The 25,449-nt window shown below is 36.9% G+C and overlaps 1 protein-coding gene across 1 annotated transcript in view; it reads left to right on the top strand.

Moving 5' to 3' along the window:
• The window catches only part of LOC107729993 (semaphorin-3D-like), a 28,608-nt gene extending 3,778 nt beyond the window's left edge, over positions 1-24,830 (top strand). The window contains exons 2-17 of the mRNA XM_016540735.1: positions 3,638-3,798; positions 5,834-5,896; positions 6,393-6,512; positions 6,677-6,770; positions 7,867-7,995; positions 12,560-12,702; positions 14,829-14,943; positions 15,076-15,145; positions 15,396-15,540; positions 16,035-16,257; positions 16,748-16,836; positions 16,976-17,017; positions 17,931-18,088; positions 18,993-19,057; positions 19,207-19,343; positions 24,026-24,830. Coding sequence (XP_016396221.1) covers positions 3,638-3,798; positions 5,834-5,896; positions 6,393-6,512; positions 6,677-6,770; positions 7,867-7,995; positions 12,560-12,702; positions 14,829-14,943; positions 15,076-15,145; positions 15,396-15,540; positions 16,035-16,257; positions 16,748-16,836; positions 16,976-17,017; positions 17,931-18,088; positions 18,993-19,057; positions 19,207-19,343; positions 24,026-24,403 — 2,132 coding nt within the window. The 3' untranslated portion in view covers positions 24,404-24,830. The remainder of the gene's footprint in view (positions 1-3,637; positions 3,799-5,833; positions 5,897-6,392; positions 6,513-6,676; positions 6,771-7,866; positions 7,996-12,559; positions 12,703-14,828; positions 14,944-15,075; positions 15,146-15,395; positions 15,541-16,034; positions 16,258-16,747; positions 16,837-16,975; positions 17,018-17,930; positions 18,089-18,992; positions 19,058-19,206; positions 19,344-24,025) is intronic.
• Positions 24,831-25,449: the final 619 nt, after the last annotated feature.

The raw sequence follows: 25,449 nt of genomic DNA on the forward strand, positions 1-25,449 counted from the left end.
AATATATATATATATATATTTATTGCTGGAAAACAAGACAAAAATACTGAACAGAAAATTATTTTTTGCAATAGTCATTTAAAACTGTCTATAATATCCTATACATTTATGTATAATATATTGGTTCTTGCTGGTCTTTTTACAAGATTTTCTAATCCATTAAGCTACACTGAGCGGGTCTGTTTGATCTTAAAACTTGCTGTTCCGCTCCATGTTTGGTCCTGTTGGAGAGGATGCAGAAGTACAGTCTTTCACAATCCATCATCTGAGCAGATGCTCTCATAAAAACATAGGCACCATTTCTGTATCACTGCACTCCTTTAAAACAGAGTGTGTCATTATCCAGAAGAATGCAGGGCTGCGTGCACACCTCAAGGCCGATCAGCAGTAAGTTCCTCTTGTTTTTCTCTTAAAGGAAGGCTAAAAGGGGAACATCTGATCTGTGTTAGATATAGTACATCTCATAATGTTCTCTGGAGTCAAGTAAACAATATTCTTTCTGTCGCTAACATCACTCCTAGCTGACAATGTCCAGTGAAACACATCAAAATATTATCTTCAGGTTGTGTAAATATTTCTATTAAAGACAGTCTCCTTCGGCATGGGGGTCTTGAGTGAAGGTTATTGATTGTTTTATGAGTGGTATATATTCTTGTGTTTGACATAAAGTGTATATGCATGATGGTATAGACATGCATGGCAGAGTCATGAACATGAAGCATGCAAACACAAAGCCTTGTTTTGCAATAGGAAAACAGCAATTTAAGAACTCACAGTATAGTATACAATGAATTTACAACTGTATGGCTCCCATTTGGCTGTGGCTCTCTAAACAGATGTAAAACAAGCAGGTCATAAATATGATCATGCGTCTTCCTAATGTACTGTACACAGAGTTACACTAGTTTCCACTAGTTTGGCTCTCTTCCCAAACCAAAGGCAGGATATTGATTACACCTAAGAGTGTAATCCTTTACCGTCTGAGAAATCTTAAAAGAAGTCTTGCTCTGTGACATTAGCTTTAAATGTGTGGCCCAGTTTCTGGCGTATAGCTGGGGATACCTTAATTTGTCAACCCCTCAAATTGTCCATTACTTCATAGGTTTGTATTTCACTCATCGACCCTTATGCTTTGCTGTTGCCTGAAGATAAATGATGTACCTGTAAGGTTGAAATAGCTTGTAGTGGAAAGGTTGAACTGTACAGCACAATGTAAATATTGAACTGAATGGACAATACTTTCTTTATGTTTCCACAGGGAGTCTGCGTTTCTTATAAGAATGATTATTAAGCCACTACGATCAGCAAACCACAGAAGTGTAGCATTACTCTGCAAGCTTATAAAATTTTACTTATAATAAGTTCTTGTTGGAGTCTGTTCACTTTGCCCATTTTGGCAATGGCCCTTCTAGTCATGCAAAGTATAGCCTCTTTGTCTTTGAATGGGAATATTCTAAAACTGTTTGCCAAGCTTACATTTGAAAATATTTCAAAACACAAATATAACAAGGGTATGTCAATTATTTATACCAAAATATCTAAGATTCCCTTGTTCATACAATGAAAGTGAATGGTGACCACAGCTGTAAGACAAATATTTGGTCAATAATTACTTAAATATGCATATTTGAGTTGTCTGGACTACTTTTTACTTAGTATAGCCTCTTTGTCTTTGAATGGGAATATTCTAAAACTGTTTGCCAAGCGTACATTTGAAAATATTTCAAAACACAAATATAACAAGGGTATGTCAATTATTTATACCAAAATATCTAAGATTCCCTTGTTCATACAATGAAAGTGAATGGTGACCACAGCTGTAAGACAAATATTTGGTCAATAATTACTTAAATATGCATATTTGAGTTGTCTGGACTACTTTTTACTTACTACTTTTTAATTTTTTGTCCTTTTTGGAGCTTAACAAACCTTGGTACCCATCCCCTTCTGTTGAATGCAAACATTCTGCTAAATGTCTCCTTCCAAGAAATCATATAGGTTTGAACTTTATCCCTTTAAAGGCAAGAGATCCATTTTATCCTCATTATTTCGTCTCTGGTATTACTTAGGAAAGAGCATTCAATATTTGTAATGGATTTGTCAATGCACATTTAAAATATCCTCAAAAAAACATTGTTTAGCTGTAATTTACAGACTACTGCTATGAAAGGAAGTGAGAGTTTATTTTGAGGGTCCAGATAATGCTCCAGAACTCCAGATAAATCTCTCTAGACCTCATTGTAAAGCAGGGATCTTTCAGCAGGGCTCTGACCTAAAACTGTTTGCAGAGTAGATTAGCGTCAGCTAGTCAGGCATTAGCATGAATGGGGTTTTATTTTGGAGAGGATTTTTTTGGTCTTATAAATATTGATCAGAAATGACCCGTCCTCAACCCTGCACCCCAGATAATTAATAGTTAAGTCCTAGGATTTATTCAGCTTCTTGATTCTCTAGACTCATAAGTCTGACACCCCATGACCCAACCCTAACATGGTTGTTTAAACGATGTGCATACGTAGCAGACATGTAGGGAGCTAGCTGAAAACTAAGAGATGGAAAGAATGAATATGGAATGGTGTGTATATGTAAAATTCAGAATTCAAAACAGAAGAAAAAGAGGATCAGAAAAAAAAAACAAATCTACAGACCTGCTTTCTATAGTGTTTAAGTGCACACTGCCAGATTATCTTGCTTTGAAGCTGCTGGCAGATGGTTATGAATGTGTGCATGGAGAGCAGAATATTGGGTGGAGAAATGTTAGAACTCTGTCCAAGTCTACTAAGACTGCGTGCTTTAGTCAAATGCCATTACGTGTTTCAAAAATATCTCAAGAATTATGTATCAGCTTGTACGTACCAAAGAGAGTATGAACAAGGCTTAACAATGTCACCTTTTCAGATTTTCCACCTCTCTTATGTTGGTGTTGATAGCCTGGAACTTTTAAGCTTATTTGTGTATCATGACAACTTTTGGCTTATGTTCATTGTGTGCAAACACCAATCTGATCTCAGCTGTCTAAGCTGTTAACCGGCATTCTTCAGCGAGAATAACAGAATGTGTCATTGCTCCCTCAGAGAGCAGAAGTGAACTATAAAACCTACTGCAAATGAGCCATCGAGCTAATCTGCCATTGTGTCGACGTGTGAGAATTGATAGGTTTGACGATTAGATCCAGCTGAATTCTCAGACAGCTCAGAGACTTTTGGTTCATGTTTAGCAGGTGAAGTAAGGGCTAGAGCAGGGGTAGGCAAGTTCGGTCCTAGAGAGCCGCAGTCCTGGAAGGAGGTTTAGTAGATGGGCTGATGCAAAGAGAGGATGAAACCTTATCAGGATGGAATCTGAACACATAGATGACAGATAGCCCCGAGGTTATGGTTACTGTAGATATGGAATATAGAGGTAATGGTGCCTCTCAGTATATTACAAGAGTGAGAGATTTGGGAGAAAGGGCAATAGCGGTGAGATGATAAAATTTCCGATTCATTGCTACACTGCAATGCTTAGACAAATGTACACTTGCGCACATAAAGCTCTTATATGCTTGCACAAGTCAATGTTCTGATACACAAGTTATTTGTGCATATAGTACATGCTATGTGCTTTCATATGTGTATTCACCCTCATTTTACTTCTTCAGAGCTGATCTATTCTCGAAGTGTGGTGCTGTTTGTGGGTTCCAGCGAGGGACAGCGCTTTCAGACAGTCCTATTGGATGAAGAAAGAAGCCGATTACTGCTGGGAGCCAAAGACCAAATCTACCTGCTGGACCCAGACAACATCAATAAACACCCCAAAACGGTAAATACATACACCTTAAAGAGCTCACACCTGCAGACATGCAGAATCAGGTCTCCGTGAAAAGGCACGTAAAGACTTTACACTATGTGTGGTCTGGGGCAAAACATATATTTTTTTTCACATAGAATAATTTAGAAGAGCATTCACTCACTCTCAGACTGGTTGACAGATTTCTTTCATTTGGAAAAACCAAATGAACCATGACCATGTTGTTTCGCCCAGTCAGTTTAGAACAGTTTATTAATTTTTTTATTAATCCGGTTTCTTGTTCTCTTCTTGTTCTTATAATTATAAATACCGCCCCCCCCCTTTGTCATTTGGTGAATATAATGATATCAAATGCATGTTTTGTGTGAAACATTGTATGTAAACTAGATCCTGTATATTTTCTGAAGAAAAATGGTGCTTGGCAGTGCAAACGTTACCGCTATGATCAGTGCGGTACTATTTATTGCCAGAGTGTTGTTCGTAGGTGGTCACTTTACTGGTCCAAGAGCCAAGTCATTTTATAATTTTTATGTTTGTATGTGTTTGTCTGTCTTTTGTCAAACAGGTGCATGCTTTATTGTGAGAACAAAATTATTTTCCCTTTTTTCCTATAAAACTGTTGACTTGTCGACTGGTAATACTCTTGTACTTAGACAACACAATCTGGGTTAAACTAAGTACAAATCAAAACTGTTTATACCTTTCTAATCTCACAAAAATATAGCACTGATAGCAAGGTGTGAGAGTCTCTGTATATGTTTAGCTTATGAATACATTCGTGGTAGTGAGTGTTCAAGTGTGTTTATGTGTGTCTCTGCATGTCTCTGCCTCAATAGTTCCTCTAGTTCACTTCATACTTTCACTTCAAGAAGTTCTCACAGTTATTTCACTGTCACATCTAGATATTCCCTCAGCATCACCCTACAGAGCTCCTGAGCACCACTATCACACCTTTCAATCATTGTGTCCACAGTGGTCCCATGATCACCCACACATATGCACACACACAAACATTTTTTGTCTTTCTCACATACATGTAAAGACACCCATATGGCAAAAAATATATATTTTCAGATGCATTAAAAAATATACCAAAAATGGCTTAAAATGTAATTCTAATATAGATTTTGAAATATATTTGCATAGATATATTTTTCATATTTTTCATAGGTTTTAGTTCTTTTTTTTCATATATTTTTATATATTTTTATTATATTTTTTCAATCTAAATTGTTAAAGTGCATTGTGTCATGTATTTTGGCTTTTGAAAATATTTCCCTAGCTCGTACTTAGTATATCATATATTTAGTATATATTTGAAATATATGTTTTGGGCAATACATATACTTGAATAATATTTTATACTATTAACAGTATGCAGAGGTGGAGGCAGAGCTCCATCTGCAAAATATTTTGGTCTTCCTGTTGTGTTGACCTTTGTATGCGAGTGTGTGCGCATTTATGTAATGTGTTCATGCACTCTTTTTCATTTGTATGGTGGAGGGTGCAGATTGAGCCGTTTTGCAGTAGGCATGACAATCTTCAAAGCATCATCATGTAAAGTCGTCTCACGAGTACGTGTAATTATGGATTGCCATCATACATATAGAGACAGCTCTGGTAGGTCAAGGTCAAAGGTCAGGCCTGTGTGTGCTAAGCGCTTAAGCTTTTTATAACATGTGTGCAGAGACAGGGCCAGCAGCCCCTTCATCACTCTTTATCTGTACGTCATCCTCCCTCTTGTGTGCTTAACCCAAAACTCATGTTTGTGCAGTATTTCATGTGTACAGCTTTTCATCTGTTAAATATACAATGGATTAAACTTTGTTTAAAATCCTACTTTGAGTCTCGGCTTGATCTCAGTCTAAATCAAAGTTTTTGTATGGTTTACACTTCATAGTTGAATTACCTTCCTGAAACAATTCCCTGAGAGACAATTGTAAACACTTATGCTGACTATTTAAATTAGAAGGTATTTGTTGCTCGTATTTTTACTTGAATTTACTTGCTTTGTGTGTGTGTGTGTGTGTGTGTTTCTCACTTGCAGCTGAGCTGGCCAGCTCCAAGAGACAGGGTGGATATGTGTATACTGGCTGGCAAAAACCCTCTTGTAAGTATCAGTCAGCATATATGTCTGTTGAATGAACATTTCAATACACAGCCTGTCCTCTCTAACTCAAACCTGTCTTTTAAAAGATTGCAGACTTCACTGCATGTATCACACTTTCCACAAAACATAAAGCTGCTCAACTGTTTTCAACATTGATAATAAGAAATGTTTTCTTACCAACCTTTAAACAGTAGTGTATATTACATCACTCTCATCCCAAGGTGATTTTTAGTGAATGTATGAAGTCAGTTCCCTCCAACAACCAGGGTACTTTTTAACAGAATATTGATTTTTTTCATCTGAAATCTTACAAACTTTTTTTTGTGAAACACTTAAAAAGTATGCTTATGATATCTTTCTTGATAAAGACTAATTTGTTAGATATTTTGCTATTTAATGCAATGCCATCGATACATTAAATGTGTTATAAATGTCCAAACAGTTTTTGAAGCCACTGCACATGCTCACATTCTCTCTCTTTCTCTTTCTACCTCAGACCGAATGTGCTAATTTCATACGAGTTTTGCACAGCTATAACCGGACACATGTCTACGCCTGTGGCACTGGAGCATTCCACCCCACCTGTGCTTTCTTAGAGGTCAAAGGTCACAAAGAGGCAAGGAATTAAATTATTGACTGTTTCCACACATATTGAGTATATTGAGTTTGTCAAGGTTTTCTGTTTTATTGACGTATTCTTGAAAGAGTTTTAAAGCATTCTTAAGTCATTTCTCCTGTATGCTAAATATTAATGGTGATTGTTTTGTGTAATGATTGCAGGACAGCTGGTTGCACATTCACAGCAACACTGTGGAATCCGGCCGAATGAAATGTCCTTTTGATCCACACCAGCCTTTTGCTTCAGTACTCACAGGTGAGTCTGAATCTAAAAGACACAAACCTGATGTAAAGAGCATTTTACTCTTTGCACGTGATAGGCTTTCACCCAAGAAAAATCTGGTTCCTCTGTACTGTCTGTCATACATTTGTTTTTGGCTTCAAGTTAAACTGACCTTTATGTTTCCAATGGAGGGCTGCAGAGAAATGTCACACCCTGTCAAGAATACCAGCTGTAAACTTTCCAAAGTTTCCTTTTTCTTTTCTTGTGTTCCATTTTTGTAGGTTGTATTGAAGCCTGAATTTTTACAGCTGAACAAAGTTTGATTAATTACAGCCATTAGTCATCACAGATCCTTCCTTCTTACCAGAAATTGGATTGCTAAAATGTAATCTTCATAAAAAGACCTGAATTAGGAACGTTAAAAAATAAATAGTTTACTCAAAAGTGAAAATTATGTCATCATTTACTCATCCTCATGTCATTCCAAGATTGACTTGCATGAAACACAAAAGGAGTTTTAAAAAAATGTAATGCAATGAAAACATTTTGTGACAAGCTCCAAAAAAGCCCAAAAATCATAATAAAATCATCCAGCCTTGTGTGCAAAAAGGACTATAATTTAAGTCCAAAGTTTAAGTTAAAATCTAAAGTAAGTATTGCAAATGATATTTTTTACTTTTGGTTGAACTCCTCCTTCAACAGTGTGGTTGAGTGTGTTTGTTTATTTACACGGACAGGCATAAGCAACAGGGAACAACTCTGGGAGAACACAGAGCACGTTCTCCTTGATGTCATCGAGATTTGCTCCAAACCACATACACTGAGAGATGGGTGAGGTAGGGTGGAGGCCCAAACACCAAAATGATATCTCGGATAGAAATCGCTGAGCGATTCTAAAAACATAATCCATAAACCCATTTTAGCTGTCATGGATATTATGGAGACGGTAATTTATTTATGGAGCATACTGTAATATCTCAGTTGGGCTTGTATATCACACTTGTGAGGAAAAGAGAACAAGAGAATGCTGATGCCGATGACTTAATGGTCAGCTGTACAAAACGTGCCTGCAGCCTGACTGACCACAGCTCAGTGTTTACGCTGAGATTCTCACTTTCTATGTTTTCAGATCAGTATCTCTATGCTGGCACAACGTCTGATTTCCTGGGCAAGGACAGCACGTTTAGCCGCTCTCTTGGCCCAACCCCAGATCAGCAGTACATTCGCACAGACATCTCCGAGGACTACTGGATCAACGGTCAGCGCTACCCACCAGTCCGGTTCAATACACTCATACCAGCACTCAGTGAATGACATACAGCCTTATAGGCACAGCTTACAGAGTTTTTAGGTTTATTTTTTTTATTATTTGTTTATTTTTATTTAATGAATACTGAATAACCGTTGATCTGTTAATGTGGGCAGTCTTATGCTAATGTTTAATGAAGGAATTTTGCAGTGAGGATTTAGTTGTTGCATTTTAGCCATAGGTACTGTATTAATGGGCAGCCTGAATGTAGTTTCCTATTGTGACTATTGTATATAGACTACCATTCAAACATTTGGGGTCGGTAAGTTTTTACATTTTTTTTAATTTAAGAAATCACTTATGCTCACCTAGGCTGCGTAATGTTATATAATAATACAATAATATAATACAATTTAAAATAACTGTTTCCTATTTAAATGTTTTTTTTTTTAATGTAATTTATTCCTTTGATGGCAAAGCTGAATTTTTACCAGCCATTTCTCGAGTCTTCATTGTCAGATAATCCATCAGAAATAATTTTAATATGCTGATTTGGTGCTCAAGAAACATTTCTTTTTATTAGCAGTGTTGAAAACAGTTGTGCTGCTTAATATTTTTGTGGAAACCGTAATATAGTATATCTTTATAAGGATTGTTTGAATAAAAAGTTCAAAAGATGAGCATTTATTTGAAATATAAATCTTTTGTAACATTATAAATGTATTTACAGTCGCTTTTGATCATTTTAATGCATCCATTCGAAAAAAAAAAAAAAAATTCTTAAACATTTTTTTTATTGCAGACTTCACTGCATGTATCACACTTTCCACAAAACATAAAGCTGCTCAACTGTTTTCAACATTGATAATAAGAAATGTTTTCTTACCAACCTTTAAACAGTAGTGTATATTACATCACTCTCATCCCAAGGTGATTTTTAGTGAATGTATGAAGTCAGTTCCCTCCAACAACCAGGGTACTTTTTAACAGAATATTGATTTTTTTCATCTGAAATCTTACAAACTTTTTTTTGTGAAACACTTAAAAAGTATGCTTATGATATCTTTCTTGATAAAGACTAATTTGTTAGATATTTTGCTATTTAATGCAATGCCATCGATACATTAAATGTGTTATAAATGTCCAAACAGTTTTTGAAGCCACTGCACATGCTCACATTCTCTCTCTTTCTCTTTCTACCTCAGACCGAATGTGCTAATTTCATACGAGTTTTGCACAGCTATAACCGGACACATGTCTACGCCTGTGGCACTGGAGCATTCCACCCCACCTGTGCTTTCTTAGAGGTCAAAGGTCACAAAGAGGCAAGGAATTAAATTATTGACTGTTTCCACACATATTGAGTATATTGAGTTTGTCAAGGTTTTCTGTTTTATTGACGTATTCTTGAAAGAGTTTTAAAGCATTCTTAAGTCATTTCTCCTGTATGCTAAATATTAATGGTGATTGTTTTGTGTAATGATTGCAGGACAGCTGGTTGCACATTCACAGCAACACTGTGGAATCCGGCCGAATGAAATGTCCTTTTGATCCACACCAGCCTTTTGCTTCAGTACTCACAGGTGAGTCTGAATCTAAAAGACACAAACCTGATGTAAAGAGCATTTTACTCTTTGCACGTGATAGGCTTTCACCCAAGAAAAATCTGGTTCCTCTGTACTGTCTGTCATACATTTGTTTTTGGCTTCAAGTTAAACTGACCTTTATGTTTCCAATGGAGGGCTGCAGAGAAATGTCACACCCTGTCAAGAATACCAGCTGTAAACTTTCCAAAGTTTCCTTTTTCTTTTCTTGTGTTCCATTTTTGTAGGTTGTATTGAAGCCTGAATTTTTACAGCTGAACAAAGTTTGATTAATTACAGCCATTAGTCATCACAGATCCTTCCTTCTTACCAGAAATTGGATTGCTAAAATGTAATCTTCATAAAAAGACCTGAATTAGGAACGTTAAAAAATAAATAGTTTACTCAAAAGTGAAAATTATGTCATCATTTACTCATCCTCATGTCATTCCAAGATTGACTTGCATGAAACACAAAAGGAGTTTTAAAAAAATGTAATGCAATGAAAACATTTTGTGACAAGCTCCAAAAAAGCCCAAAAATCATAATAAAATCATCCAGCCTTGTGTGCAAAAAGGACTATAATTTAAGTCCAAAGTTTAAGTTAAAATCTAAAGTAAGTATTGCAAATGATATTTTTTACTTTTGGTTGAACTCCTCCTTCAACAGTGTGGTTGAGTGTGTTTGTTTATTTACACGGACAGGCATAAGCAACAGGGAACAACTCTGGGAGAACACAGAGCACGTTCTCCTTGATGTCATCGAGATTTGCTCCAAACCACATACACTGAGAGATGGGTGAGGTAGGGTGGAGGCCCAAACACCAAAATGATATCTCGGATAGAAATCGCTGAGCGATTCTAAAAACATAATCCATAAACCCATTTTAGCTGTCATGGATATTATGGAGACGGTAATTTATTTATGGAGCATACTGTAATATCTCAGTTGGGCTTGTATATCACACTTGTGAGGAAAAGAGAACAAGAGAATGCTGATGCCGATGACTTAATGGTCAGCTGTACAAAACGTGCCTGCAGCCTGACTGACCACAGCTCAGTGTTTACGCTGAGATTCTCACTTTCTATGTTTTCAGATCAGTATCTCTATGCTGGCACAACGTCTGATTTCCTGGGCAAGGACAGCACGTTTAGCCGCTCTCTTGGCCCAACCCCAGATCAGCAGTACATTCGCACAGACATCTCCGAGGACTACTGGATCAACGGTCAGCGCTACCCACCAGTCCGGTTCAATACACTCATACCAGCACTCAGTGAATGACATACAGCCTTATAGGCACAGCTTACAGAGTTTTTAGGTTTATTTTTTTTATTATTTGTTTATTTTTATTTAATGAATACTGAATAACCGTTGATCTGTTAATGTGGGCAGTCTTATGCTAATGTTTAATGAAGGAATTTTGCAGTGAGGATTTAGTTGTTGCATTTTAGCCATAGGTACTGTATTAATGGGCAGCCTGAATGTAGTTTCCTATTGTGACTATTGTATATAGACTACCATTCAAACATTTGGGGTCGGTAAGTTTTTACATTTTTTTTAATTTAAGAAATCACTTATGCTCACCTAGGCTGCGTAATGTTATATAATAATACAATAATATAATACAATTTAAAATAACTGTTTCCTATTTAAATGTTTTTTTTTTTAATGTAATTTATTCCTTTGATGGCAAAGCTGAATTTTTACCAGCCATTTCTCGAGTCTTCATTGTCAGATAATCCATCAGAAATAATTTTAATATGCTGATTTGGTGCTCAAGAAACATTTCTTTTTATTAGCAGTGTTGAAAACAGTTGTGCTGCTTAATATTTTTGTGGAAACCGTAATATAGTATATCTTTATAAGGATTGTTTGAATAAAAAGTTCAAAAGATGAGCATTTATTTGAAATATAAATCTTTTGTAACATTATAAATGTATTTACAGTCGCTTTTGATCATTTTAATGCATCCATTCGAAAAAAAAAAAAAAAATTCTTAAACATTTTTTTTTAAAATACTTAACCTAAACTTTTGAATGGTAGTGCATATAAAAACAGCTTTTTGGCCACACACAAGCCCACACTCATGCTAACACACATATAAAGCATAAGTGACAGATTGAGAAAAACCAAAACCACAGAAAATAGAAAGGCACATATACTGATACCACAAACTGATTTATTCTCACAGTCTGTGGAAAAGTTATCACGGCATAATAAGGTGCCACATTTGAGGCGTGTTGCCTGTGTGTCTATGATATATAACTCACATAATTAGGAGAAAAGATCCTTAAATCATAAGAAACGATGAGTCAAATCACCCAGCACAGAAAAATTAAACTGATGGTCAGGTCTGTGTGAGTTGCCAGTGTGTTCAAAATTGCATTTGCTGTTATTAGCTCAACTCAGGCCTTTTGATATGCCCATAAAAGTGTCAAATAGCTCATAAATATTATCTTTGGACTTGCACCTCTTAAATATCTATATAAAAAACTAAATTTGATACAGTATATCTTCTGCTTGGACTCTGAGAGTAACACTCCAATCCTTTATAGACATCTTCTGAGTTACCAACTGCTGGCACTTTCATCTTCTCTTTTCTCCTCTTCTCTCCCCTCTATCTGGGTCTTAGTCATTTGCAGAGAGTCCAATATAATATAGTCTTTGTCTAGTCATTGAGTTAATGACTGTCTTTCTTCCACCTTTGGTTTCCCTCTGAATGTTAGAGCTCTTTAAACCCACACAGTCTATTTTCCAACCCTAAACACCCATTTAACGGTCTGCTGTGAGTCTAAAAGGAAATGCCTAGCATTTACACTAAACAGTAGGAAACAGTTTTGTCTTTATACTCTGTCACACACACAAACAGTGGGTCTTAGCTCTTTTAATAGGCCTCTGCACTTTCTTGTAAGTCTTATAAAGTGATTGGTGGATTAGCATCACAGAAATCAATTACAACTGACCAGCTTTTCTCTCTTTTGTCCCCACAGAGGGCAAATTTATTTCCGCCCATCCCATCGCGGACACCTACAACCCTGACGATGACAAGATTTACTTCTTTTTCCGCGAGGCGTCCCGTGATGGGAGCACTACGGACAAGACTGTGCTGTCTCGTGTCGCCCGGATCTGCCGGGTAAGACCTGTCCTCACGCTTCCTGATCAGAGAGGAACTCACCTCATCTATCTTATCCTTCCTTATCACATAAGATTAAATGTGCTTCCCCTGGGAGGGGAGGCTTCCTGGTACGTTCCCCTTAATGTGATATGCTGAAAGCGGACCAAACCACTGTTGTCAGGCGGGGTAAATCATAGCAGAGGTCTGGCCATGTAATTGCTGCCCAAGTCGTTGTTCATGATGACAGTGGAAGTCCCTTGCGTAGGGAAATAAGTGTGCTAAGTGACTCCATTGTGTTAACACATTGTGTTCTGCCCATCCCCTAACAAGAGTTCACTATGAAGGCTGGGGATATTACACAAAACCATCCATAAAAAAAGTCTGAAGTCAAGATCGGGAACAACAGATCAAACATCACACTGACCACAAATGCATCATTTTTATATCCATGAAGGGCACTGTGGGAAATTAACTCTATTTCCAAGGTCGTTCCCTAAAGAAAGTGATTAATTGATTCCCTTCACAAAGGTCTCTTCCACAAGGCTGTCATCAAAGCACACAGAAGATGTAAGTAATTTTGCCATTTGTGATCCTGGGTGGCGATTACCCACCAAAAACCTTTAAATTTAATATTCTTAGCTACATTTAATCTTGTTTTGAACTTTTAAAACCCTCCATTGCTCTTGTGTTCACATGGATAATCAATGCAATAAACAAATGCCATGTGTTTTAAACAAAAACAGTAGGAAAGACAGCTATACATTTTCTTATTCTGTTTTTTAATTTATGAAGAAAATAATGTATAGTCTGAATGTACATTATACTGCTTATTAAATATTGTTTTGAGTTAAAATTATTGTATTATGTGAGAATAAAGAGAAAACATAGTGATACAACCAAGAGTGACCATGAGTACAAGAGACATAAAACCAGCACTGATACAGGTACAGTACCTTTCAAACATTTGGGGTTAGTAAAATTTGTATGTATGTATATATTTATTTTATTTTATTTCATTTTACACTGAAGACTAGAGTAATGGCCGCTGAAAATTCAGCTTTGCATCACAGGAATGAATTACATTTTAAAATAAATATATTTAAATAGAGTTTAAATTGTAATAAGATTTCACAATATTACTGTTTTTACTGTATTGTCTATCAAATAAATGCAACCTTGGTGAATATACTGTAGGAGAGTTCTTTCAGAAACGATTTAATAATCTTACCTACCCCAAACTTTGAACGGTAGTTTATACTTTATGTTGAAAAACGGTTGTTTTTCAGAATGCAGAATGCTGCAGTTGACCAATCAGAATCAAATATTGTAGAGAGCTCTGTAGTCATTTTAGGTAATTGTCCATGCAAGTCACCTGTCAGCCTGCAATTATAAAAATGCTGTAGACTCATCCTCCAGGGCTGTGTGCTATAAAAATTCCTAGCTCTTTTGCAAAATTCTTAGACTGAAGCGGGCAGGTTTTTATAGCTTTAGGAGTGAGCTGTAAAGCTATCTGAGGCCAGAGTCCTCACTGGATAACTGGCCTAACACTAGAGAGGGCATCTTTGAAGATTAAAGAATTTGGAAAACGCCACTCCAAAACCTCTTTTAGGTCTTTCCCCCCCTTTTTCTCAAGTGTGTGTGTTATTCAACAGGGATAATGGCAGAGCAGGAATATGTTTGCTGCTTTAAGTGGGTGTAGGTGAAATCATTGGAGTCCTTTGATTAAACCCTTCTGGTTATAATGAGGAGATTCATTTAAGTGTTCTCAGCATGTCTTCTCATTCTAAGACCTCTCAGTGCTCTATTGTGCATCTAAAGACAGAAACCTGCTCTTTGTGAATTCACAGAGAAGGTCATTATTTTCCCATTATAAACTACCTCACTCGCTCTTCTCGATTTCTTGAACTCTCTTTCTTTGTCTCTCTTGTGTGCGTGTTTGTGTACCTCTTAAGTCTGTGTGTAACTGAGGGGTTTGTGGTTTTCTGCAGTCTCATGCTTAATTAGATAAGCCGCTATAATCAGAACCAAATGCTGTTTTTTTTTTCATTTTTATTATAAAGTCTATACAATTTAGGATTTAAATGATAAATGTGCTTTTAGCACGACAGAATTAAGAGACTGTATGCCCTTGTGTTTGCATGCAGAATGATGTTGGAGGTTTGAGAAGTCTTACCAACAAGTGGACAACATTCCTCAAAGCAAGACTTGTGTGCTCCATTCCTGGACCAGATGGAGTGGACACACACTTTGATGAGCTACGTAAGTGATGTGTTTTCTGTCCCTGCTCCCTCTCACAAACATATTTCAGTTTTATCATACTTTTTGGCATTAAAAAAAAATGTTAATTGTGCACTTTTTTATTGTGTGTGTGTGTGTGTGTGTGTGTTACAGAGGACATCTTTCTCCTGCCTAGAAAAGATGAAAGAAATCCAATGGTGTACGGAGTGTTCACCACCACCAGGTGAGACACAGCTCCTACAAGCGTGCATATCGATATTTCATTGCTTTTGGTCTGGGTACTGTGGCTTGAAATCCATTCTGAAATGTGTAATTGTTGATGTGATATAAAATGAGTTTAAATATATTTTATAGATTAATATAGCAATTTAAAACATTGTAATTTGTATAAAGTTGCCCATTTGTAATGACCTTTCTTTTACTGTGGCATTCAGGTTGTTTAGTTTTTTTTTTATTTGTATTTTTGGGCACAGTTCTATCTTTAAAGGATCAGCCGTGTGTGTCTATAACATGGAAGACATCCGTGCGGTGTTTAATGGACCGTATGCTCATAAAGAGGGTCCGGACCATCGCTGGGTGGAATTTGAAGGCAGAATCCCCTACCCACGACCAGGCACTGTTAGTAACACTGTTTCAGTGCTTTTTTTTTTGTCTCCCTTTCAGTCACTGAGACTTTTAGGAGTTTTTTACATTACCACTAGAGGGAGACATAACACTATATACTGAATACCTAATTCTTTACATACCTCAAAATGCTGTTTACACCAGAGGTGCCAAAACTTTTCACTATGAAGGCCACAAATCATTAAAAAAAATTTAAATTCATGTGTATTCTCTACATTTCAATGCAAAAATAAAACAGAAAAAGGTTTAAAAAATATATACAGTATATATATATATATATATATATGTTTTTTATTATTATTATTTCTCCCCGCTTTTGTGATAGGGCATGGCTGGCCAACTTTGGCCCGCAGACCCTCGTTTGGGCATCTCTGGTTAACAAAAACACAACATTCATGATTATGCACTATGTGAGTGCATATTTGTAATAATTTTTTGCTGTAATATATTCTAAATATATAACTAAATATCTTATTTTTCTTTCATAGTGCCCCAGTCGAACATATGATCCTCATATAAAAACGACTAAAGACTTCCCAGATGAAGTCATCAGTTTTATACGGCTGCACCCGCTAATGTACCACTTTGTGCACCCAATGACGGGCCGACCAATTTTCACTCGTATCAATACGGAGTACCGGCTCACTCAGATTGTAGTGGACAGCGTGGCAGCTGAAGACGGACAGTATGCTGTTATGTTCTTGGGCACAGGTAAGAAAAACAAGACAAATGTTACTAGTGATTTGTAACAACTAGATATGATGTTGAAGAAAATTAAGAAAGTGTGATGCATTTTTATTTTGGTATTTTGAAAAGCTATAATGACCTAGTGAACTGCCTAAAAACATAATTTTGCCCAACATACACTTGTTCTTCATACCTATAATGTCCAGAAATGCAGTAAAGGTTTGATTCACTTTAAGCCCTGTACACTGAAAAAAAAAAAAGAGAAATTGCTATTAAATTTCACAAATAATTAACACATTGAATTAAATGTGAAATTTTGAGGTATAAAAATAGAAATAGTATTTTCTATTAAAACATAATCCAGTAGCTTTTAATTTATTTATAACGTAAAAAAAAAAACATTTTTACAGTATATTTGCAGAGTACATAAGCTATTTAATTAGCTTTCATTTTGATCAACCAGCAGATGGCAGTAGAGCTTAAGAGACATAATTGTGTGTGTATGTCTGTACAGATATGGGATCAGTTTTGAAGGTTGTCAGCATCACTCAAGAAAACTGGTACACAGAGGAGATCCTCTTAGAGGAGCTACAGGTGTTTAAGGTAAAAGTCGCAAACATTCAAATATGAAACATGTATGGATGAATAAAAAACGACACAATAAACAAACACTAGTAAACAAAACACAATAATAAGCAAAAAAGTTCACCTGATAACATCATTGGTGCATTTATTTATCCAGAGTCCCTCACCAATCCTCAACATGGAAATCTCATCAAAGCAGGTAAGAACTGAAGTTTAAATTTGGTTCTAGTTAACTAAATCTTTAGCTTGGAATGAAGAAAGAAAACAAATAATTGTATAAATTATTTAAATGACATTCATCAGCAAGCTGTTTTTGTTTCAGAGGTTCTACAGGACTTTTTGTCATATTTAAGCAACTGCAATATTCTCAGGCCTTGGTCTCATAATAGACTTTTTTTATAGCCTCCAATGTTTTGTACTGTTTTATCAGAGTCTCACAGATAAGTCTGATTCTTCTGTTTCTTGGCCATTCCTTTCATTTTTCCTTTACACTCCTATTTGTCTAATTATCTCTTATTATCTTTTGGAGTTCATGGTTAGGTTTGCAGTTCACCCTAAAGCTTTTATCCTCCTTTCTTCTGCACAAAGATAGAACCTTATGTTTACATCGGCGGGCCACTTGGCCAGTTCTTTCCATAATTATTTATTTTTAAGGCCTTTTTTCTTTTTAATAGCAGAGGATAATAGAGTACAGATAAGAAATTATATGGAGAATACAGGGGTTAGATGGAATCTTTGTGTCATTATCTCATCAACATTTTACTTCTGCCTCTAATTCTCTACGGTGAATGCTACCTCTTGAAATCACTAAATGGTTTCAAATAAGTTCCTGAACAACATTTGCTTTTACAAGGGTGTTATATGGGAAGATCTGCTGTGACTTCCAGACTCATGCTGAGAGAAAAGCAATAGCACCGTAACTTTTATTCTTCTTGTTGTTGTGTTCATGGTTTTCTTATTTCTCTGAGTCACATGTACACATTCTTCTGTTTAGAGTGTTTTGGACAAAAAAGACAAATTATGCTGATTGATAACTCTCTTAAAGAGTTTGCTCCAGTAAGCACTTTTTTTGTCATTGCACCTGGTTTAGTACTTTGTGTTTGTGTGTGCAGCAGCAGCTGTTTGTTGGAGGAAGCAACGGGTTGGTGCAGGTGTCCCTGCACAGGTGCCATATTTATGGGCAAGGCTGTGCAGAATGCTGCCTGGCTAGAGACCCCTACTGCGCTTGGGATGGCACCCAGTGCTCCAGATACATTCCAGCATCCAAGAGGTAACACACACACACACACATGAACCGATAAAGTCATTGTCCCAAACACGAGTCGATGCAAAGCCTTGACATTGATTCACAGAGTCAGCACTTCTGTTTAACGGTCTTCTTATCGACACACACAAAAAACCGCAAAGCCACATGTGTCCTACGATATCCCTGAGATGTGCACTGTGTGCAGTTTGGTGCTCTGAGGTTTTTGGGATAGCAGAAAGTTAAAAGAGAGAGAGGGCTTTGTGGTGCCCTCTTTCTGACCTACTTCTCCAGGGTGAGTTGTTTCCTGGAGTTCAGCACATAGAAGAAAATGATAAATATTTGATTTTTCCTGTGCCATAGGGTGTAGTGGGACTGGACTGGACAGGCAAATTGATTAAAGTTGCTTTGTTGTTGAGATGATGTATGTGAGCTGTCAGAGAAGTTTTCTTGCCCTTTCTCTCCCCGGCTCTCCGGTCCGCCACTGACGCAAGGAGGCCAGGTCAGTCCGAGCGAGCGAGCGAGAGATAGGGAGACACACAGAGAGAGGGATTTTAGTTTATTTTGGAGATTATTTGGCTGTCAGATGGCTCTGTTTGAAATTCGCTTTGTGGCTTCATTAAGATTCATATTTTTCTTGCTCTGAAGATTAAACTTTAGATTAGCCAGTTATGTTTTGATGGGTATTGTTCTAATTGCTCTGGCTATTTTGGATTTATAACAGTTGTTCGTGATTTACTCGATAAGGATTTTAAAAAATATTTTTTACACACAATATGGATGAAAAATGAATGGATGCTGAACAATATAAAAATATAAATTTGCCTTAATTTGATCGGCAGCTCTTTAAAAGTTTTGGTTGTTCAAGGAGTCTAAAATGTAATCAAAATGAATCTGAATCCAAAAAAAGGCTTTTCATGTCTTCTTACAGGAGGGCCAGAAGACAAGATATCAAGCATGGAGACCCATCCAGCCATTGTTGGGACACAGAGGATGGTAAGGAGGCATATGAGGGTGTATGTGTGCATATGGAGCATAAAAGCACTAAAAGCCCTGTTTTGTTTTAAGATGCTGCATTGTCCTGTGGGGCTCACCTAATGGATCTCAACACAACCCCCCCCCCTCTCTCTCTCTCTCTTTGGCAGTGTTAGGGTGGAATGTCGAGGAGAAGGTGTTGTATGGAGTAGAGAGTAACTCCTCTTTTCTTGAGTGTGTTTCACAATCTCAGCAGGCCTTGATCTGCTGGTTTGTACTGAAGCCAGGAGCGGACCACCGTCAAGAGGTATAGTCAACATACATCTGTCTCAGTCTGTGCCTTTGTGTGTGTGTGTGTGTGTGTATTATTCACCCATTTTTCTAGCTATCTCTTGTGTGACAGTTGGTAAGTAGTTAGCTACACTACAAAATTCAGTATTTTATAAGTATTTTATATTTATATTTTTTATTTTAAGTATTTCACAAAGAATGCAAATGCAAATAATAAAATTAGTTGGTGATTTTTTTTTAGTTGATCAATTAATTGTTTAATTGCATGAACCATATAAACAAAACCAAAGTCACTAAAATTAATGGTTGTACCATAAAATGGAGTTTAAAAAGCACTCTAGTACTGTTTTGTTTTGAAGTGTTTTAAACGTCAGTTAGCATAAATGTATAAAGTATAGCCTGGGCATATTCCAGCCACAGTTTCTCTTTCATAACAATGTCTTTTGGCATCACAGGCTTTTTATGATTGCACACACTCTAGAAACTGATTTACAGTAACTCTCAACCCCCTGATGCTTAGATAAAATAGATGTTGCATAATTCTGAAGTTCGTCTTACTAAACAATATGTTGTAACAGAGAAAAAGAGAACTGGAACATTTCTGTTGGTAATCTTGAAAATGGCCTGAGGCTCAGAAACTGAGAGAACACAAACAGAGATACAGAACACAGCAGTACCGTCAAGAAGTGACCTTCACTGGTGGATTCATCTCTCTTATTCAATGTTTTACACCTACGCATTTAATCTCATCTCATCTTCACTGCTGTTGATTTGGTGTCATGCACCTGGGTGACATGCATACTAACTGTTTCCCCTTCTTACTTTAGAAACACATACAAATACATCTGTCTTTCAGATATCTCTGTCCCTTTAAACTGCCTGAGGGAGTGTATTTGTGCTATTTTCTAAAACAGATTTTATGCGGCATATGTAAACAGCAGTCCTTTCAAGTGAGTAGTAATGGAGCTATGTGTGTAGTGGAAAGTTCATAGTGCAGATACTGAGGTCATTTTAACCTTGTCTTTATTAGCTGTGATGAATAGATTTTATTTAAAAAATAAAAAAAATAATAATTAGCCATATTTGAACCATATTCAACTAATTCTATTTAATTGTTTTCACAATAAACAGGTTTACAGTATGCTGATTCTAAGAAAATAGAATAAATACATTTTGAAAATACAATTTAAATGAAGTCAATTAGATATAAAGGCCAACATGACAACAGCAAAGTTTTATAGTCTAATATGCATCATATTTTATGACGTTCTAGACATGTCGGTGGAATGATGCTGACATTCTAGAATCATTAACGGAACCAAACATCATCAAAGTTTTGCCAGCATTATTTAAAAATGTAAATAAGAACCTGTTATCGATTCCCAACCCTAAACAGGACTCGCTCCTTCATGCTTTCTGTCCATCTTTTTCCCTCCATTCCTCTACCCAATTTTCCACACTCTTCACTACCCTCTTTTTACAACTAAATATAATTTCCCATAGGACTGTGGGTCACCGGCAGGCCAGCTCGTATTTGAGATCCTGTGCTGAAGGTTCTGGGCCATCTCTCTCTTTCTCAAAACCCACAGCCAGACCAGGGGTGTGCGGACAGGCACAGACAGACAGAGGCCTCGTATCGTGGTTTTAATGCCTTTGACCCGGCACTGAGACCAATGCTGTGCTTAAATCTGCGTCTGTGATCAGAGGCCAGTTTCCTCCTGCCCCCCAGTAAAACCTTCAGCGGGAGTTACACGCCATGATATACTGCCAAGATACAAAGCACAGACACACGCGTTCACTTACAACACACCCACACACCAGAACACCATGACATACACACGCGTTTCATATTGGCACTTTTGTGCCCTTAGCCTTTATGTTTTAGTTCCAGCTGTTACAGGTGCTGCAGACAGTGCGAAACCACCCTATTTCTTCTCATTCCTGACACATGTATGACTTAAAAGTCATACTCCAAATTTAAAATGCAAATATAAAGAGTTGTTTAGTGCAGTCAATACTATTGCATTTCCTTGCAGCATCCTTTATATGGCAGAAAGATCAGCATAAGTCAATGCAGCAGTGAGCAGTTTGTGTGTGTTTTACAGAGCTTCAGTATGCTTTGAAGCTTTCTTTCCCTTCTCTCCATGCTGCACAGCTGTATTGATTTAGTCCACGACAACAGCGTGACTAGCAGGAGAAATCAGCAGGCTCAAAAACACAGATAACAGGAAAATAAAATGAGAGAGAAAGAATAAGCAGTCAGGAACGGAAAGGAAGGCAGGTGAAGAGATGGAAAACTGATATTGGAGAAAGAAAATATTAGAAAATATTAGCATGACTCAAGATTGTGGAGATGACTGATTTATGAATAAATTGTTATTTTGAATCAGTTATTTTAAATGACCCGGCCAAGCTGATTCATTTTAAAGGGGTCATATGATGCGATTTCAAGTTTTCCTTTCTCTTTGGAGTGTTACAAGCTGATTGTGCATAGATAAGATCCCTGAAGTTGCAAAGACTAAAGTCTCAAAACCAAAGAGATATTCTTTATCAAAGATAAGACTCTGCCACGCCCCCCTAAAACGGCTCATTCTAACACGCCCCCACATATCTACATCACCATGTGGAAATATTTGCATAATGCGCCCAAATGATCACGCAAAGAAAGAAGGCGTGGTTTCAGGAACAGCAGTAGTGTTGATGCAGCATGTCAGGGAGACGCTGTGTGTTTAAGTGCGAAAGCAAAAGCACTTTATTTGGCCTTCCGAAAGTAGATGCATTTAGGAATCTTTGTGCTTGCGGTGTTTGGCCAATCACAATGCACTGGGTCAGCTGGCCAATCAGAGCAGACTGCGCTTGTCGGAAGGAGGGACTTTGTAGAAAACGAAGCGTTTGAGAGAGGCGGGGCATAGAGGACCTACAATAATGTACAGTATTTGAAAAATAATGTGTTTTTTGAACATTAAAGCATGTCAACATATTCTGTTACACCAAATACACAAAATAATTATCTTTAAAAAAGCATCATATGACCCCTTTAATAAATTGAAATCGAAATCTGTGAACGGATCTTATTTTGCTTGACAACATCAATCTTGAACCTAAATTTATAATAAATATGACCAATGTAATTAAAATAAGCCTGATTTATACAATTGAATAAAAAGTGCAATATCAGTAGTACTACACTATATAACTTTAGCTCACTATAATTTAAAACAAAATATACATGCCTCTTACGGAATAACTTTGCGTGGATGAATGTGGTTCGAGGCACCGGCGTTCAGGTGGATATAGAACATCTTATCTTTTTTTGTTGCTTTTTTTCCAAACATTATTTTGAAAACTTTTCATTTTGAATGATCCTTGGTCAATTTTTCTTGTTTGTTATGACAACAAACTTTCAGCTTCACGCTACCCACAGCCTGAGCTACTTTTCTCTGTGTAGGAACATGATGTTACACAGATGGGCAAATAAAATGAAATTTCCTGTGAAATCTGTCTCGACACTTCTAAAATATAAATCAAGCGTAGCGTTAGCTCTGGCAGGTCACGTTAGTCAAGCTCGCATCAGCTGACTCTCAGCTGATTCCCATTTACCTATAGGAATACAACACCTATCTAAGCATTCATATATAAGGTCCCTCAGTATTATCAGCAGTTTTCGCATTGCTCAATAGCTAATTACCCTCCTCCATCCCCAGCTCCTCCTCTGTCAGTCAGGAATTCAGCCTTCTGATTATCCTTTGAATCAGACTAATTTTATGTGTACATAAAATTATTGAACTTTAACGATATCTGCTATACATTTATGTTGGTTCTGTTCTGTTTACCCTGGGGGGGTGGGTATCGCTGCTCTCCCTGATCACATCCATGCTAGGCTGCATGAATGCGCAGGGAGTTCTTGCCCAGAACAGAACCATACCGCCAATCCAAACTGTATGCTTGCTAATTGTCGTCTTTGACGATAGTGGCCCTGACAGAAATTGTTATTATAGGTTTATCATATATGGGTAAAGACATGATTTATTATGTTTTTTTATTTCTTTTTTTATATTTTGCACTCTGATTATTTTTTATTTTAAAAAAGTTACATAAAAGCTTTAACTACAAAAATACCACACACAGGGACTTTTTAAATGATGAATCAAATGAATCAAAGTGAAGAATAATTTTTCGATTCAAATTAATCAGATTTCTAAATATTTTTAGTCTGTATGGTCACAAACGGGTTTGTATGCACTGAACACACAGAGCATTTCCTATGTCAGAGGTCACCAGAAAGATGGACACATTGGAAAAAGAACACGGCAATAGATCACGCAAACACCTTGAGTTCAAAGTAGACCCTGAAATCACAAGACCAAGGGCATAGCACTACTCTGCCCCCTTTTTCTTTCTGTCTCATTAACATTAACATGTGGTCAGCTTGTCTAATTTGTCTAATAAGATTCTAATGATCAATCAGATGGCATAATGTGAGGTCAGCAAGAAGTGGAGCACTGAGGTTAAAGACTGATCTCTGACCTTGAGGGAGTCTCGCTGTGGGCTTCTGGCAGAATGATTTATGAGAGTAAACCCAACAAGTGACACATAAATTCACCACTTGGCTGGGATTAAGTTGTCATTTGCCCAACAAAGTATTTGTTGGTGTGGTTGATTTTTATGAAAGAATCAATAATTGTGTTTTTGTTGCAGATCAAACCGGACGAGCGTGTGCTGATAACCAAGCGAGGTTTGCTGATTCGTTGGCTCCAGCGTAGCGATGCAGGTTTGTACTTCTGCACCTCCCAGGAGCACAGCTTCACCCGTACCCTCCTCCACCTCTCTCTTCACATCCTGGACCGCGGACAGATCCACGCACACCAACCTGCTATACGGGAATCATCAGAAATTCCGTCCATGACTGAACCCCGTCAGCGCTATAAAGACTACTTGAGCATGTTGAGCGGCCCTGTGCGCTCTCTGGATGAGTACTGCGAAACGCTCTGGCACAAAGAGAAGAAGCAAAAACAGAAGGGCAAATGGAAGCACATTCAAGAGCTCCGCAAGAACAGGAACCGACGCCACCACTAGAGGCGCCAATGAGGCCTGGATTCGAGTGTGAGGTTAGAAGGATCGCAATGCCCATGGAGCCTCTGGATGTGGATTAAATGAACTCTAAACCAAATACAAAGACAGAAATGAATCATCTCCAGTCAAGCAAAAAATCTTTCAGAAATATCAGTGAAATGACACATTAGTCTTGTTTTTATTTTGACCAGTCCCTTAAAAGTGACCCACTGATTCTTTCATTTAAAAATGAACCTTTTCATTCAAAAATACCCACTTGAACACCAGTCATCTTGACTAATCTTGAAAATACTTCAGAATCTATTAGTTTTGTTAAAGCCCCTTTGGGCAAGGTATGGTATACTAAAATTATATACCTGTTAATCTATAAACTATGCTCAAAACAAAGATTTTTTGATCTAAAAATGTCTGGATTGGGGACATTTTTCAAAACAACACTTTTTTTAACCTAAAATAAAATTGCATTCATGTTGAATGTATGTAAATATATTATTTGTACATGAGATTGTGCATGCTTTAGGATTATTTACATAGAATTCTCTGTTGAGATTACAGTTTTAACCAAGCATTTAAGTTTCACCGAGTAAAATACATTATTTTTGTATTTTTGCAATGTGTCTTACTGTAGGTAATTTGTTTACGGCATATGACGTTATTTAAAATGACCATGATGTTGAAATAAACTGTTTTTAATATTACTTAACTGTACTTATTAATTTAAGAAATAGTTTACACAATAGTTCACACTAGTTCTGTCTTCCTGTATCCATGTCGCTCAAACCAAGTATGATTTTTCTTCTTCAGGTGAACAAAAAAGGAGATTTAGCAGAACGTCCAGGCTCCTTTTCCATACAATGGCAGTTTATGTCGACCATGGTCTTGTCAAGCTCCAAAAAGAGTGCCATAAATGGAGTCCATATGACTAATTCACTATATTTCAAGTCTTCTGAAGGTATATGATAGAGTAAAAGAGTATGTTGTAAGTAGATATAATGGCAGATTTTAATTTTTTTTTTGCTATTCTTTTCTATCCACAAAATGCCCCAGAA

The sequence above is a fragment of the Sinocyclocheilus rhinocerous genome, unplaced genomic scaffold (assembly GCF_001515625.1).
Source record: "Sinocyclocheilus rhinocerous isolate Xijiao unplaced genomic scaffold, SAMN03320098_v1.1 scaffold2022, whole genome shotgun sequence".
In the NCBI taxonomy this organism is placed as follows: domain Eukaryota; kingdom Metazoa; phylum Chordata; class Actinopteri; order Cypriniformes; family Cyprinidae; genus Sinocyclocheilus; species Sinocyclocheilus rhinocerous.